General features: G+C 33.8%; 1 protein-coding gene across 1 annotated transcript in view; it reads left to right on the top strand.

Annotated features, from left to right (window-relative positions):
* Positions 1-8,056: 8,056 nt before the first annotated feature.
* LOC149420293 (uncharacterized) overlaps positions 8,057-18,690 on the top strand; it is a 35,425-nt gene continuing 24,791 nt past the window's right edge. Inside the window, exon 1 of the mRNA XM_089636074.1 lies at positions 8,057-8,336. Coding sequence (XP_089492200.1) covers positions 8,244-8,336 — 93 coding nt within the window. The 5' untranslated portion in view covers positions 8,057-8,243. The remainder of the gene's footprint in view (positions 8,337-18,690) is intronic.

Genomic DNA, 18,690 nt, shown 5'->3' on the forward strand with positions numbered 1-18,690 from the left:
TCGATAGAATAAGGTAAGAAACAGTAGATATGAGATAATGGAAACAAATGTGCCACTGACTTAGTATCTTTTGGTTCTAGACTATTAGTAAATTGCCATCCCATTTGAATTTCGTAATCATGGTGAGTAACAGTTTTGTATGGAAACGTAGGCTCATATTTGGCTTAAATTTGGATCACAAAACACTCCCACAAGGCAATTCTTGTATTATTCTTGAGTCAATGTTTTCGTACACGCTAATCTCCGAAACCGCACAACCAATTTCAATGAAATTTTGTGAATGAGTATGGTTGGTTCCAGCTCAAAATATAGGATAGTTTTTAATCCGATAGATAGGTGGCACTGTTGTCAAGATACAAAAGTTTAAAAAATTCAACGAAATATATTTTGTTTTCAGATTTCTCATCCAAAAATACATAGGTACAACCACAAATTTTAACTTCCCTACATAGAAAGCGGTCTGTGGTAGGAGAATTTCTACCCGGACCCACTAGTATATTATATTTTAATGCTTGCTTATCATCTCGTATGAAAACGGTTAGAAATTAAAAAAAAAATGCATATTATTAGTTTTTAAGATGTCTATGTTTGCTGTGGTTCTTCTGTGGTTTCCTGGATAGGGTCCCCCCTGATGGCCCTCTGGAGACGGGAGATATCCTCCATAAATTGCTGCTTGAACACATTTTTCACTTCTATTCCGCATTGCCTATTAGTATAGGATCCCTTAAAGAACGACCGTCACCGAGATGTTTATTTGATGAAACGTATTTTATATTTAATTTAATATGTCAATAAATATATTGCATATCGGTTGCCTAGCAAATTTTAGTCCAGGGTATGATTAATTAATAATTAAAAAAAATATATTTTTTAAACATTTCACCGGTTTGATTATTATACAAATTCTATACCAATCGAAAGTATGAAACCCATAGAATATGCAAACGTTAGGTTGCCTACTCTTTTCCGGTCACAACTCTCAGGTTGCCATGTATAAACAGGTAAATCGAAAAAGCATTTTGCACCGGTCTGATTATTGAATAAAAATTATATGAAATTAAAGATTATTTCATTATGAACACGATGGTATAAGGTTGCCTGCTAAAAATCAGTCCCGAATTCCGGTTGTCGAATTTTGAAAACTAAAACATTTGAAAACATGCCGCGAATTCTCGTGTGCGACTGAGAGGTCCCAACCAACCATCCCATGCGATAGAAGAGGACAAAGTATAGCAGCTGACAAAGCATAGTAGACTCGTGCACTCCGTGCACTCTAGACTAGATGGTACCTTGCACGAGTCTATCGCTATCCTTTTCATTTTCAAGAACAAATAGCATGCGCACTCTCCTTGTTTTAATGGACGGACAGCTGCTATGCTTTGTCCTCTTCTATCGCATGGGATGGTTGGTTGGGACCTCTCAGTCGCACACGAGAATTCGCGGCATGTTTTCAAAAAGTTTTAGTTTTCAAAATTCGACAACCGGAATTCGGGACTGATTTTTAGCAGGCAACCTTATACCATCGTGTTCATAATGAAATAATCTTTAATTTCATATAATTTTTGTTCAATAATCAGACCGGTGCAAAATGCTTTTTCGATTTACCTGTTTATACATGGCAACCTGAGAGTTGTGACCGGAAAAGAGTAGGCAACCTAACGTTTGCATATTCTATGGGTTTCATACTTTCGATTGGTATAGAATTTGTATAATAATCAAACCAGTGAAATGTTTAAAAATTTTATTTTTTTAAATTATTAATTAATCATACCCTGGACAAAAATTTGCTAGGCAACCGATATGCAATATATTTATTGACATATTAAATTAAATATAAAATACGTTTCATCAAATAAACATCTCGGTGACGGTCGTTCTTTAAGGGATCTTAGACTATATCTGTGTATTCTTATTATGTGTTTGTTATTTTAAAATATACAATGTGTTGCATTGTTCTAACCCTTCATACATTCTGGAATAAACTCTTATTATTATTATTATTATTGTAGTGACTAATCCTCTTCAGTTATATTATAAAGCAAAGTGCATCATGCAGGCGAGTGTTAGTTGAGTCTATTTCGGTTAGAGTGAAGGCATAACAGTTGAAAATTGCATTATCTCACCCGTGCTTTTGGATTATAGAACTGTGGAAAACGGTTTGAGAAGTTTTCGAGATAGTTTTCAAAGTTAATCCAGTGTTACGTATCCTCTTCCACCTGTTTAAATAGTATTAAATTACTAAGAAAAAATGTTGTGTTCCCTGACTTTTCTCTACGAAGAAATAAATGGGCACGAAATACGCGGCTGCGCTTGGAGAGGCAATTTTTTTTGTTGTTGTTCAAAACCAATCTTCGACGGCCTCCGTGATTGAGGGGTGGGGCTCCTGACTAAGAATCCGTAGGTCGCAGGATCAAATTCCGGCCAAATAATTTGTGTTGATTTATAACATATCAGAGAAAATTACCAACCTAAAATTTACCAAATCACTTATTCAAATTTGTTTTATATTTATTTGGAATGTTGCTTTTCTTTGGAGACGAAGTTGGTATATTCTGACTCTGTAAGTAACTCGCCTTCAATGAACTCTCGAGCTTTTGCTCTGAATTTAAGTTCAGACGTGCGATAAATTATCTATTTATAATATAATATTTTAAAAGAAAATTAACTTAATTTGCTATTTTCTAAATTGGAACTGATTTGTCGAGAATTCATACTGTCCCCATTGATGTTTTATATTTAGATGAGATATGAAGCGAAAAAAACGGGTCCATTTTTTACCTTCAACTAGTCCAATTCGACCTCCAACGTTCCCAAATGTCTAACGCCGAAAGACCGGAAACTACTCTCGGAGTTCCCGTGCACTTCTACTCACGTGATAAAAATACAAGGAGAGAAATCGGTTTTCGCCCCCACGATAAATCAACAGTCCTTTTTAATAAAAGATCAATTTAAAAAATGTTTTATCGGTATGCCTTGATAATGTATCATGACGATGCAAAGAATTTTCGTTGTAATACAAAAATATTCGGATTTTCACGAACGCGTGTTCCGAACTTACGATAATATATTCGTAATTTACTAAAAGTTTATCAGGAAAGCTGTTAATTCATTCGTAAGGCCTGCAATCCAGTTTTGAACCAATGAATTACCATTAATTTGAAGAGATTCATAATAAATTAGCAATAGTAATTAGCAATATCTAAAATTAAAGAAATTCTATCTCAATCAATTTCATTGGTTCTCCGAGAGCGTTAAAAATCGTATTGTAATTTATCGACTTTGAGAGATGGTGGATGAATTCAATAATCTGAGATCTTTTGAAACTCTTATAAGTTTAATATTAATCTGATCAATTTTACCGAAATTGTACCTACTTACCACTGACTAGATAATACGCATTATAAATGCCTTCAACGTAGATTTGAATAGAAACCAATGTCACCACTAACTTTACTTTTTGCTTTTGGAACATGTGTCTGTCTTATGCTTGCCAGACATTGAATATTTCCATCCCGCTTGAAAAAAAATCAAAAGTTCATAATAATGATGAAACATAGTACTCTAATTGAAATTTAAGCAAGAAATGGTCAGACTTTTGGACCACGAAACACGCCGATGTCGCTATTCTTGTGTTCTTCTTAAAGGTACCTACCCATAATTTTCTTGACCATAGATTTTCAACTCAAATTACTCAGGTACAGGAATACATTTATATTGATTTTCCCGCGACAATTTCCTTCAAATGACAAAAACCAATATTTACCAAGTAATGGCCGTTATTGGGCTGCACCCTCGTGATCGTGCTATCGAAATTTATTTATTCACGTTGTTAAAATTTCATCAAAATGTATATTTATTATCCTCGATATCTTGCCAGTATTTGAAATAATTACATGTTCCGTTTATGACATCATGTCAAACGGGGTTAAGGTAGGTGGGTACCAACCTACATTTATAATGGTTTTCTAATATTAGGATATACGTCGTTCTTTTTTTAAATGACTTGGTTGGTTGGACACAAGGTTCATAGAAAATATATAGGTACCTAACAAGTTTCGGTCAAGGCACTTTTCAAAATAAAAAAAAACGCATTAAGGCGATGCCGTACGTAGTAATGCATCTTGGCCATTAAAATAATCGAGTATTTTTTATATAAGTCTTTTTATAAGCCCAGAAAAAAACAATGTATACTGTATAGCCCTATGAAAACTGCTTTAAAGTTCAAAATCTCCTACTTACGAACCCATTTTCGGTTATGATTTTATTTTATAATGTGGCAAATGAAGCTATTTACAAAATGATCGGAAAAAATTAAATATTTATGCCTGAACATCCACAAAATAAAATAAAAGGCACTTTTTGGCCATGTTTTTTTCTTGCATAAATCAAAACAGGCGGATGGTGTTAAGCAGGAATTTAAACCTTATTGCCATCTACGTAAGGGTTGTTATTGATAGCGGCTCAATTATATAATAGGGGCCGTTCAAGTATTATGTAAGCATTATAGGGGGGCAGGGGGGTCTTTGCTTTGCTTATTTTTGATGACATGGGGGATGGGGGGGTCGAGATAGTGATTACGTCAGCACTGCTCAAGAAGTAGTTATTTTTTTTTACACATTGGCAACCCACACATTGTCTTTGTTTGAAAACCGAATTCATATTCGGGGATTCCCACAAATAATTAATACGTTTAGGTACTCGCTTAGTTTGTTTAAATGAATATAATGTGCATTAAAGTCCTCTATCCTAAGTCTATTTTATAACTGCTGCTTATGAACCAATAAAAAAACAGAATACATTAACAGAAAATGCATATAGGTACCAATTTTTACGTAAGCATTGGGGGGGGGGGGGTAAGAGTTTTGCTTACTTTTGGTGACAAGGGGGAAGAGGGGGTAAATAATTGTAATAAATCTGCTTACGTAATACTTGAACGGCCCCATACTATTTATATAATATTATTTATTTGTAAATCTAATTTAATTTTCTCGCACTTATGTTTGGACATACGAGTCAAAATAAAGTCATTGTAATCTAGTTTTTTTGTAATGTGATATACAGCAGTGACAGGAGAAAAAGTCGGGTCGTTTACACGACTCGTTCTTGAGTTAGCCGATTTTATAAAAATATTTTCGGGTTTCCTCCCTCCTTCAGTATGAGTCCCATGTTCAGTGTAAGACCCATGTTCACAACCTCATCTCCTCAAATAGACCCTTCACACAGCATCCGCAAAAATGACATTGGCCCTGAGGGAAATTATTTTCCTCGGGGTCTCCTGTATTGAGTTAATGTTGAATAAATCTAGTATCTTTATCCATGTTAAAATTTGGCCTGTTCCGGTATGATTATGTTGGGTTTTAAATAAATTGGATTTTTATTTTATTTTTTTTAAATTTTTTTTTTGTATTTATTATTGTATTACCTATTTATATGACTATTTTATTTATATTTTAATTTTATGTTTAGGTACCTGCCTAGTATTTTTTTTTCTCTTTGTTTTATCTTATTTCCATTTTTATATATTTTTTTTACTTTATTTTATTGTTTCCCTATTTTACTGCATTTCATGTAATATGGCAGACTGGGATTGCACTATCCTCCCAGTCCTGCTGGATTAAAACTTAAATAAAAAAATAATAATATAGCTGTGACGAAAAGAGTTTAGGCTATTTCGGTATGGAGAGGGGAAGGAAATGGGGAAGAGGAAGGTTAAGAAGTACCTGGCTATTCACATACGGTCACCAAATACGGCTAAGCCCATAACAAGCAACGTTTCGACTCCGAATGTCGTGGTCTTTCACATCTTTCACAGAGGTGATACTGAGAAATCTACCACCCTGTTCGAATCTTTGTATATGAATAAAATATTCCCAATATTTTCCGTGTCATATTCTTGTCATGATACCTAATTTGCTCAGTGAGACCTTCAATTTAAATATTTGAATATCTACAAAGACAATATATAAGGCGCCAATATCCTCGATTCTACATAATATAACAATATTAAACAAAATTTTCCCCTTAAATTCTGAAAAATAGTTTTAAAATTATGATAATTAGTACAATATTACCAACGTATTATAAATACATAATTTACAAATGCATTTTAAGAGTCGATCGACGGTACCTACTTGTATTGCAGCAAATTCAAATGTCCCGGTGGAAAAAGAACTTCAAGCTACGTCACGACTTTCTAACCAATCACGGCTCTAGCCCCTCGATGAGCCAACCTTGTATATATTTTCTAGGTACCCTGGGTAATATAATGAAATATTTTATGAATAAATAAATCATTAAAAAAAAGATATTATATTTATAATAATTACAAACCTTAGTCGTTTTGATTAAATTATTAAAGATTGTGGCCTGGGCGGATATCCGTGGAAATTAGTGACTGCAGTGCAGTGAAAAAGAGGTTAGTTACATAATAAAGCTTATGTAAAATGTCCTTGAGGTTCATTATTATAGGCCGCTTTATAACAAAAACTAACTATTTAAAAAAATACAGTGCCTACGTTAGTATTCAATACCCATAAATTAAAAATACTAATTTCAGTTGTCGGTTTATGGGTGCGTGATTTAAAATTGTATTCTTGAGTAGTATATAAAATTATTCAAGTTCCATGAAATTTTAATTTTCAAAATTGGAACTGAAGTGTAAATCATATTAGACAAGCGATAAAATAGATACCAACACTATTTTATTGATAAATAATGTTTTTTTTATTTGTGTTTCTTTTGTGTAAATGCTTAGATTAATTAATAAAGTGAAGACACTTTATAAAGTAAACGTTGTCCAGATCAAAACCATCCAATTCCGGCAATAAAAAATCATTAATCATCTCTCGATGGCGCAATCCATTCACCGTAACTGTTGCTCCAGCCTCATTTTCGAAAAAGTAAGATCCAATGACTCCGCCGGACCACAAACCAAACAATCACACGTTGAGAATAGAGAGGCTTTTCAACAATAACTCTTGGGTTTTCCGAGCCCCAGATGCGACAATTTTGCTTGTTGACGAAGCCACCGAGGTGGAAATGGGTATCATCACTCAAGATTATTTGCATTTGATTCACTCAAGTGAATTTTAATAATTTCAATGCGTTGTTGAAGCGTGTATCGTTCCATTTTTATTAATGACGTAGTTTCTAGTTGTCAAATGTCAAAAATGACAGCTTCAAAAGTAACATCTACCGAAATAGCGGCCTATTAAAAATAACACCTCTTCTTGGAAAACCCTGTATTTGGTACACACAATACATGTTCTTTTCAGGGCCGGCCCTAAGTTAAACGGTGCCTGGCGCGAGTAGAATTTGGACGCCCTTTTGTCAAAACAATTAGACGCCTAGGTGATCACTGTAATCAATTTTCTTTGGATTTGCCATAAAAAAATTTTTTATGGCAAATAATTTTTTTGCAAAATACTCATATTAATTATAACATCACGCGATTTTTCACAAGGCTGCGCTATTTAAAATAATAATTTATAAAAAATACTGTGTATTATTAAAGGAATTCACATGAAAGGATACGTAGATATTTTTTAAACCACCGTTGAAATTAAACCAGTCTGCACATAATCCAGTTCTCTGTTAAAATTTCGGGTGATTCATCCAGTTTCACAATTCACCTCAATAAACACCAACAACTTCAACACAATATGATGTACGACTTGTACGAGATAATTGTACAGGCAGGTAGTCACATTCTTTCGAAAAAAAACTGGACCACGAAAGTCACGTTTGGTGAATTTATTTTACATAATACAACAGATGTCGCTAGCAATCGGTTTCACAATCTAAATAAATTTCAGTTTTACTAAAAAAACCTCCAATATTTTGATAACGATGTGAAATTGATTTAATTTCGTGAAATTAGCAGTGCTACTTCTAATTTTTAATCAAGAAATTCGTACAGGTAAGAACTATACAATAAAAAATTGACCATCTGAAAGCGACATGGAAAAAAAGTTTTGAAATGCCGCGTTTTTTTGTACAGCGCTCCTAGCGGCAGTACGTAGAAACACCAACTGTCAAACTCGAACAAGAGAAGATAAGGAATAAGAAACCAACAATGGAATTCACTTCGGTCTGTTTAGTTTATCGCTCGTAACCTATATTTATTATTTTATCGTTTCCCTCTTCATTAAGTTGTTGACTTAATTTGTTGTGCCGGCAGTGGAGTTACTAATGTTTATACGAGTTTTCGTGTTGTGATGCAAGTTGTATTTCAAAAGTGAAACATGGTCGAATTAGCCGAACCGCTGGACATTGAAAAAGAACTCCAAGATGTTCTACGAAAAGTTGAACCTGATTTGAAAGATGCTGTTAAAAGAGTAAGGTTATTTTAATGAGACATTATTATTCACAATGTCGTCTTATTTATAAAACTAACAACAAACTTTCCAGTTTTGTAATGAAGTTCTTCACCTGTTGATTGCTCTCATAAATAATGTTTTCAAGGAACTTTAAACGTGTCAATTTTATGTTTACTTTTGAATTATTTTTACCTTATGGACATGTCAATCATTTTATTTGTACATAGTCGATAGTCTGAAGCAGATAATGTCATTTTATTTATATTACTCGGTAGGTACACAGAGCGATATTTTGTAAGACAGATAAAATGTTTGTTCAATATTTATTAGTTTATGAGATTATTGGGTACCTCCTAAGATGATTTGTTCCAGATTTTATTTAATTATATTTTTTTATTTAGATTTTTTTTTTAATTTACAAGTTGGTTCAGCTCATGCATTCACCTCCAGTGATGCCACTCTTGAAAAAAACACCATTTGATTTTAATTTAACTATCTAGTGGAGACAACTATTTAAGTCGGGGGTTTAAGTAAACATGCACAAAATAGGTTTTAGGGTGTTAATTTAGGTCATTTTAATAATTTATGCGTATTTCGTAACCTTAAAACTCCCCCCTCCTCCCATAATAAAATACACAATCTAGCACCTATACATATTTTGACGACCTACCGATTTTTGTCACCAATCTACTAAATTTTTCAACTCTCATCTACCGATTTTCATTTTCGCGGCATGGCATCACTGTAAGCTTCCCTTTTCACGGTATTCCATTGACCGGGTTTCCAGTTCAGCATTGTCTTTTATTATCTGTTGTTTATTGTGGTGGTTGTTTGTGAGTTCTCTATCCGCACTATTGTGTGATTTTCTATTAATGCTCTCATTTTACGCCCATCGGTCTCCCACTATCACAACTACTATACTGTATTCTTGCCATTCAGCGAAGTAAAAAAACATTGGTATCGCAGTCAGATTTGAACACAGTACCTACTTACCTCTACCTCTACCTGCTTATACAGAAGCATTGATTGGGACTGATTGATTGTTTTATTTAAAACAACACTTATAATTGTTAGATAATAATGAGAAGTAAAAAATGCATGCAAAAAATGAAAATTATTCTTTTTATTCCTAAATTAAAATCGATTTTTCACTTGGCGGCCATTGTTTTTTTATGCAAAAGTTTAATGATTTTTTTTTCTACTTTTATTTAAGCCAAAATATGAACCTATGATTCTAAAATAAGTACTTATTCTTAGTTTGGGTTTAGTTAAGAAATTTAAAAAAATATGTTTCAAACAATTTTCATATTGTTGAAAAGGAAATTAAAATGTAATATTTTTCATTTCCGACAGCTGATACAAAGTGATTTTAAAATAAAATCCTAGTATTAAGTAGGCGACACATTAGGCTATACGTATCATGTCTTTGCCTATTTCAGCATATCGCTCGCTATACACTACCAATGGGAAGCCACAACATTGCGCATATAATAATAATAATAATGATTTATTGTCTTCTTTTCTTAGTAACATATAGAGGTAATGATATCCTCACTGGGATCTCCCGTGCTGAGGATGTCATTTACATATTATAATTTAATTATAAGAAATTAATATTACAACAAAGTAACATATGAATTTAATTATAAACATATACATATATCAAGTAGTATATTTTTTTTTTTTTAAATAACTTTAAAATAAGTAAGATAGTGTTTTTTTGTATAGTTCAGTTTAGTAGATTCGGTTTTAGTCTGTGTTTGATATCAGTATATTTTCTATTTCAGATCTTCCTATATTAAGTATCCAGCTTTTAATTTGAGATTTAAATGTTATAATGTTGAGGTTTTTGAGTGAGAGTGGTATTTTATTGTAGAGTTTAATACTATGATAGAAGCTTTTTTGCCCAAAAGTTGTATTAGTAGTTATTTGTTGGATAAGTTTTTGACCATGAGATCTAGTGTTTCTGTTGTATGTGTTTGTTGTTATTTCTTGGGTTTTGTACTTATGAATGTAATTGAGTATAGTTTTAGAATATAGTTGTTTAATTGACATGATGTTAAGATTGGTGAAGATTTCGTCAGTGCTAGTTCTTACAGGAACTTTCAGTATAATTTTCATTATGGCTTTTTGAGTTTTAATTAGTGGATTTAGTAGGTATATTTTTATTTGCACTGCCCCATCCGATAATACCGTATTCTAACAGTGATTGGCAGAGAGCCATGTAGATTTTGATTAAGTCTTTTTTAATGAGCACATTCCTGATAGTTTTGAAAAAATAGCTTAGTTTTTTAATTTTATTATCTAAATATCTAATGTGATTGTTCCATCTTAAATTTCCGTCAATTTTTAGACCCAGATATATCGTGGTCTGTCACTATTTTCTGTATATTTAAGATATAAAGATAGTAATAAAAGAACACCACTGCAAAAATTTCTATTTTTTTTTAAATTGGAACAACGTCCACACTCGTTGTTTTTTGTTTGTTAAAATAATAAGTAGGCTTAAACAATACAAATGATTGTTTCTCAGTGACGTTTCGTTAGAAAATCACTCTCGGAATGGTTAACATGTGTACTAAAACACACAAACCTGAGTGTGTGTTGTTTGGGTGTCAACTCTAATTTAGCGACCCATTACAACATAATACGTACAAGAACTAGTTCATTTCATACTTATTGCGTATAAACAACCATTAACGATACATAAATGGATGTTTATCGGTGGTTTAAAATTTAAAACACGTTTATTAGTAAGTAATAGTGCCTACATAAATAATTGTTTATCAAAATTATTTTTTCGAAGTAAGTAGCTGAAGTGGTATCAACATCCTCTCTAAATCCTCTTATCTGTTAGCACTGTATCTAAAATGGGTGCTTCCTTTATGTATGGTATACGTACAAGTTGCATTATGTTTTATTTTTCTGATTACAGTATGTATGGGCAAGATAACGATTGTAAGCGTGTGAACTGTGAACCTATCTTAATTTGCAATTGTTTTTAGCGATCTCTTTTCGCCTAGCTACCGGCGAAAAACATTATTATTACTATTGATCTTTGTAAAAATGAATATCAATCTGTTATGCATTTATTTATAATATTTTTTTTTTTAAATATATTTTTTATTTTTTTATGTGTATACCGTACAAGCGGTTCGGAGTCCTAATTGCTCCCAACCGCTTGGAGCCAGTTAGACTATTTCATCCCCAGATGGGCTATATTGTGAAGCTGAAGGTAGTGGAGGTGGGAATGATATGGGTAAAGGAAGGTGGGAAGTTAGTATCCTGATATTCAGATCCTGATTTTAATTCTGAATGGTGGTCTTTCAGCAGGGCGATACTTTTAGTATCTACCACTCTTGCTGCAAATATACTATACATTATTTTTAATGAATTAATTGTTAAACAATACAAATTAGTAAAATAAAATCATGTAACCCCTCCATTACGGAGGCCCTGAGCCAAACGGTGCATGGCGCGAGTGAAATTTTGATGCACATTGTCACACCTAGTAGACGCCTAGAGGTGATCACTGTAATATTTTTAGGACGATGTGTTTGATTAGGTTTTATTAGCGCCATGGCGCCTTGGAAATTCTACGCCCGAAGCGGAGTGCTCCAATTGCGCCCATATAGGGCCGGCCCTGATTATTCCAACACCATTATGATTTATGAGAAAGCTACAAGCCAAAAATGTGCACATTCTTGGTATACCTTATATCGTAGGTAATAGGCATTAAAATCGCTTGACAAACGGAGTCTAGAAACGTTCGATTTCAAGCACAAAACTGGTTTTAATTTATTTTGTAAAGAATTTTATAAGAAAGCAAAAAAATTAATCAAGTGAAACTGTTACAGATAATCTTAGCCATAATAATGTATTTTTTAAAAGTTGTTTCCTTTATGCGTGCACACATTTCTATTGAAAAAAAAAATTTTAGTAGTTTACTTTTTTTTATTAAGAATTTATTTTATTTGTATTCTACTCAAGCGAAACGATAGGAAAACTTTCAATTTATGTAAATCATATTTTTGGTATTCATAATGTACACCAATTCGTTATAAAGATTAATCAAAATAGTGATTTGGCATTAAGCTTCGCCTTAAACCTAAACCAAGTTTGGCAACGTTTTTTCCCCTTTCACGTCATAAACGTCTATTGTTGAATGCAGACCGTTTCAAAGTTGCACTTAACCCGAAGATAAATATAGCTAGTTATTTCAACCCGTTAATTTGGCTAATCACAGCCTCTCATGCCTCTCACTGTCTGAACCAATTTAAAACAAAACAAAGGAATTTAAAAATAAATCGTTCTAGATTTTTCTATTCTTGTATCATTCTGTATGTATAATTTTAGATATTGAAACAAATTTCTATACCTATCGGATTTTTATAGAAAGAACAGTACCTACCTACCTAATATTATATCAATTGATAATCCTTGAAGCAAAACGTCGGGTCGCCGGGTGTAGACTAAACTTGTAGTCATAAATAAATATCATATAGTGTGATCCTCCCGCTCCGGAAGGGGGGTATTACATTTCCCCCAAACGAGAGTTTTGTGCGATATCTAAGTTATTTTTTACACCACGTACTCTATAATTATTAATCCTTATAAAACTGTGTCGTAACAGGCCGAGCGACTAGCATGTTCGTATGCATATTATATCTATTCAGAGATTTTCGTCGTTCTGCCCGTGACGTGATGTACTAGGCTTATCACACACCGAAGAAATTACTCCCTCGAGAGCGCATTTTTAATGGTGCATTTTAATAAATCTCTTATCGCTTTGCAGTACTTACTGATTAACTTCTGGGCGAAGATGGGCGATGTCCGGTTAAAACGGTATCTAGTAACTAATATCAGGGCAACAGGAATATAGTCGCTCAGCAATATATGGGGGACCCCAGTGACCCCATTCGGTTCGGACGTGATTTTTACCCTCGGAAATGTAAAGGTTAACTGCACCTCTGAAAGCTGAATAGTTAATGCAATAAATAATTAATCAAGGAGTTTCATACAACTATTTCTAATGGTAGCAGAAGTCGGGGACGCCCTATGAAGACATTGCACGACCACGTGATGGTTGGTTAGTTAGTTGGTTATTTCTGTTAGGTACCTAATTATAACCTTAACGTTGCGAAAGCGACTTTGAATTAAAGAAAACGGCTGTCAAGGCGAAATAAATATCGTTAATTAAGAGAAATCGATAAATTACCGAGAGAATTGTGGAATTACAACTAACAAATAATATTAAAATGCAACAATTCAGCATGGATTACAAACAAATAAAACAAGGAATAAGTCTACTGTCATACCTCAACTAAACTGTATTATCTTGCGTTATAAATTATCTCTTTCCGATTATCGCTTGCGAAGATTATAATCGATTAAAAATTATCATGTTATGTGATATTTAATGCTAGTGAATGATTAATATTTATGTTTTTATTATGAGATTTTGTTAAAACGAAATACATTTTTGTAGTATTTTGAAGAAAAGTGAAGCTCATATATAAATTATCAGTTTCCCTTTTCACAATAAACATTTAGGACGGGTTGTTTCGGAGAATTTGAACAATTCATCAAATTTAAACGTTTATTTTCAGGTTCTGTGAGAGTCCTATTCAAGTTCTGTTATTAAAACATTATAGGCTAGTTGCTTGATAAAACGGAAATAATAATAGAACTTGAAAAAATCATTCACAGAACTTGAAAATTATCTTTGAAATTTGAAAAATTGTTCAAATTCTCCGAAACAACCCGTCCTTAATCTTTCATTGTGATAATAACTGAACTAAATAAATTAGTAAAACAATCAATAAATGGCCATAATGAAACGACGTTCGATTTTTCTAAATTAATCGATTATTGCCATAATAAATATTAGGGAATATTTCCTGACCTAATATATAAATTCCCCAAAGTCGGGAATTTATTATTTTTTTTAAGAAAGTTATTTTGAACGGGGTTGTCTTTTTTATGACAATTTTTATATTTAAACAGTAACGACAGTAAAATATACGAATATATTAATATATTCCCCATGACGAAGTTATTTGCTTTCAAAGTAAACTTCGGTAGAACGTTTACAATCGTGGATCGTGAATTCACATGGGACACAATAGTGTATTTTCAGTGTTTTATTTTTATTCTGTTATTCTGATAATAAATGTATTTTTATTTTATTTTTATGTTGGCGAATAAATTTTGTGTAACGACTTAAAATGCGCCATTATCGATTTGCCACTAAGAAGACAAGTTCGTTTTTATTCTTGTTTTCACCGGGAAACATTGGTGACAGCCGTTTTACCAGCCAGCTGCTTTTGCTACTTCATAATGACGTTGTAGCCAGTTGGAACCGGTTCGGAATGTGCTGATCGTTTTTAAAATCTTACAATTTATTGTTTTATACACATCTTTTAAGGTTATTCATAGTTTGTAAAAATACCACATTCAGTACAATAATTCATAATTCGTATGGCAGAGTTGCAGTACTGCCGCGCCATTCATTGTATGTTCCTTCATCACGCGCTCATCGACCGGCCGCAAAAATTTACATTTCGACGGCTTATGGCGAAGCTGCCAAATCACTAATTTGATTTACTTTAGATAATTTGAAGGTTTTACTATCGTTTCGCTTAAGTAAAATACAAATAAAAAAAATTAATTACTGAATAAAAAATATAAATGTAAACTATTAAAAAATATTTGTTTTAAATATAAATGTATGAACGCATAAAGTAAACAACTTTAAAAAAATACAGTATTATAGCTAAGATTATCTGTAACAGTTTCACTTGATTAACTTTTTTGCTTTCTTATAAAATTATTTACAAATTAAATAAAAACCAGTTTTGTGTTTGAAATCGAACGTTTCTAGACTCCGTTTGTCAAGCTATTTTAATGCCTATTAACTACGATATAAGGTATACCAAGAATATACACATTTTTTGCTTGTAGCTTCCTCTTAAATCTTCGTTACTAATCGATATTTTCCAAAAATTGTAAAAGTTATGTCCTCAGCATGCTCTAGTTAATACGACACATTACAAAATACATTAAATTTCGGTGTATGAGATAATCTAATGGGATTTCAACATTGATGTTAATTTAGTCGATGGATTTCAACATTTATATGAAAATTTCCGCAATATTCCACAAAAATATATCCCCGATTATTAAATTCGTGCAATGTTTTCTACTGCCATTGCTGCTCCCAGCCATCTGGAGCCAGTGAGAATATGACAGGGAAAGAGATGTGTAATAGGAAGGTGGGGAAGCATACTGTATGAATTTGAAGATACAATAGCGACGATTAAGTCGCTCACGTGTAACCTAGGAGTATTTTTGTTTACTTCTCAACCTGGGGTCAAGAAGAGGGCAGTAGGTCACATCTTAGTTCAGTAATTAGAAATTAGCTGCATCGCAACGTACAAGCATATAGCTTTGGGGATCAATGGTGAGGCACGAAATAAAAAGCGTGTCATGAAGTTCACTGTGTTTATTGAGTCAGTTGCTGAGACGAGGAGATGATGTAGGACAAAAGTTGAATACTCCGGACGCTGCGGTGATGTGCTGGTCAAGCGCGGGTCAGTGAGTCGACGCCGGGCGCTGGTGACCGGGACTCGATGAAGGTCAGGCACTGGCGAAGAACGTAGGTCTTCAGGCACTCCAGTGCTGACGAGACGGCCGAAGGTGCGGCGGACCTTGTAGGCGGTTGAACGGGAACGGCGTGACCAGTGAGGATGCTGCGTGTCCTCGTGATGGTCATGATGGCGTGGAAGAAGCGCTGGTCAGAGACGCTGGAACCAGGGCGCTTGTAATCTGAGTGGCGCTTGCCAGGGACGGCGATCTGGACAAGGCGCTAAGATTATGTCCCGATAGAGTCCATGATGGGGCGCGGGGCGCACCAGTTGTCACTCGTGAGATTTGTAAACTGACGGCTGATAGATGACTGACTGACTGACTCGCTGCGTCGGGCTTATTTATACTACACGGCCGACGGCGGCAGTAGGTAGGTGGATGGCAACTAAATCCTAGGCACTCGCACAGACTGTATGTTTCAGGAACCTTCGATAGCGCGGCAATTATGCATAGGCCGTAGACTCGAACCTTCTGGCGAGTTCTCGTAATGTGTAAGACCGACTTGCGATATTATTGTTGTCGTTAGACAAGTAGGTCTTGTAGTACGTAGATTACTTTGTTTACGTTGCGGTTTGTACTGCAGGTACATAATTCGGGAGTAGGTACTGAGTAGGTCGAGCGGTTTATTATTAATTAGTTAATCTAGATTTTTCTCGACGCTACATAGCTATAAAATGAGAGGCGCTATTGCGTACTAATATCTCTTGACATGTGTTCCCCTATTATTCCGGTGTGCGTAGACCGGGTCCGCTAGTTTTAGCGTTGGTACTGTTGGAGGTTACATGGAGGTAAAAAATTGCAACCTATTTTTTCGCTTCATGTCTCATCTAAATATAATACATCAATGCATACAAGGAGTTTTTTTTATTTTATTTAGAAATAATATTTCTAGATGCACTACGTGTAATGTTTTGAATCGAGCCGCCATCAATAACAATCCTTACGTTGATGGCGATAAGGCTTAAATTCCCGCTTAACACCATCCAACTGTTTTGATTTATGCAAGAAAAAAACATGGCCAAAAAGTCCCTTTTATTTTATTTTGTGGATGTTCAGGCATAAATATTTAAATGTTTTCCGATCATTTTATAAATAACTTAATTTGCCACATTATACAATAAAACTATAGCCGAAAATGGATTCGTAAGTAGGAGATTTTGAACTTTAAAGCAGTTTTCATGGGCCTTATACATTATTTTTTTCTGGCCTTATAAAAAGACTTATCTAAAAAATACTCGATTATTTCAAAGGCCAAGATGTATTCTACTCGCAGTATTTAATTAAAGCATCTGAAAAATTTCTAGGCGACAAATTTTCAAACCAAAACCACGTGATTTTGCATTACTACGTATGGCATCGCCTTAAGTAATCTATTTTTTTTATAATCCGAAAACCCAATGATCCAATTTTTCATTTAAAACCATGTGATGTTGATATAGTTAAGTGTAATATCTTTGCCTTTTGTATTGTGGCGCTTTAAAATGTGTGTTTTACTATGATATTAGGGTGGGGAATAGACAATTGTCTGTAATTAACGCTATGTATTATCTTAGTTGACAGTTGATAATTAATGCATATTCTTTGTACCTATAGTTCTCACTTTCATGCCGTCTCTCATATACATATGACTTCAGTCGCAGGTTCATTACAGTACGTGGAATATGGTTTGGGACATCGAAGTAATGCATGTCATTACCTACTGTGTAATTTAGTAGGTATGTCAGACTTGAAATGTGCTTTCTAGAATTTATTAATAGGGTTGGTGCTGTTTGTCAATCGATAGAAAGTCTCATTAAAACTCAGTACCTACGTGATCTGAAAACTTTCAGTTTTCATTATCGGCATACCGTTCGCGTTCATTGGCTCATTACGCGTGTTATATGATAACACATGATGCCTTTTATCAATTAATCACAGTACCTACCTATATACTATCATAATGCACAGGGAGTAAGGCCATTCGTACACGCATATAATTACAATCGATTAGAGCAGTGGTTCTTAACCTTTTTGGCTGGCGACCCAAGGTACGAATATATTTGAAGTACGCGACCCTAATCTAATTTTTTATTTTTTTTCCATTGACAGGTTATGTAATTTTATACTATAAAATTTATACGATGTATTGGTAAAATTAGAAATAAACAAATTTATTTAAATGTTCTGTATTAAAATCAGACCAGCATTAAAACAGTTAAAAAATTTACAGCAAAATAATCAGTGACTACCCTGGTGTTGTATTTTTGAACAAAGATCATGTATACGTGGAGTTATGTTTATAGAAAGTGCACACCGCATGTCATGCTGAGGATCCAACCTATTCCTGTACTTATTCTTCATAACAGCAAGGCATGAAAATCCTGCTTCACATAAATAAGTAGTTGGGAAAGGTAGCAGGGCTTTTTCAGCTTCATTGCTCAGAACAGGCTTCCCAGATAATTGTGCCCAAAATTTTGTGAGACTCGTTCTGGCAAATCTCTCTTTTAAAAGTGCATCACCTTGCATTTCGAGCAATTCTTCTTGTAATCCAGCTGAATCGTTTTCAACGCCCATTACATCTACTTCAAATGGATTTCTTACCCAACTGTATTTCACGATATGGACATTTTGTGGAATATATCTTTCCATTTCATTTTCAAGTCTTCTCAAATGTTCTAAAAAAATAGGCATGGTCTCCACGAAAATACGGTTGCCATTAAGATTAAGATCTTCCAAAAACAAGTTT

This window comes from Hesperophylax consimilis, chromosome 10, assembly GCF_061612785.1.
Source record: "Hesperophylax consimilis isolate HC1 chromosome 10, BYU_Hcon_1.0, whole genome shotgun sequence".
In the NCBI taxonomy this organism is placed as follows: domain Eukaryota; kingdom Metazoa; phylum Arthropoda; class Insecta; order Trichoptera; family Limnephilidae; genus Hesperophylax; species Hesperophylax consimilis.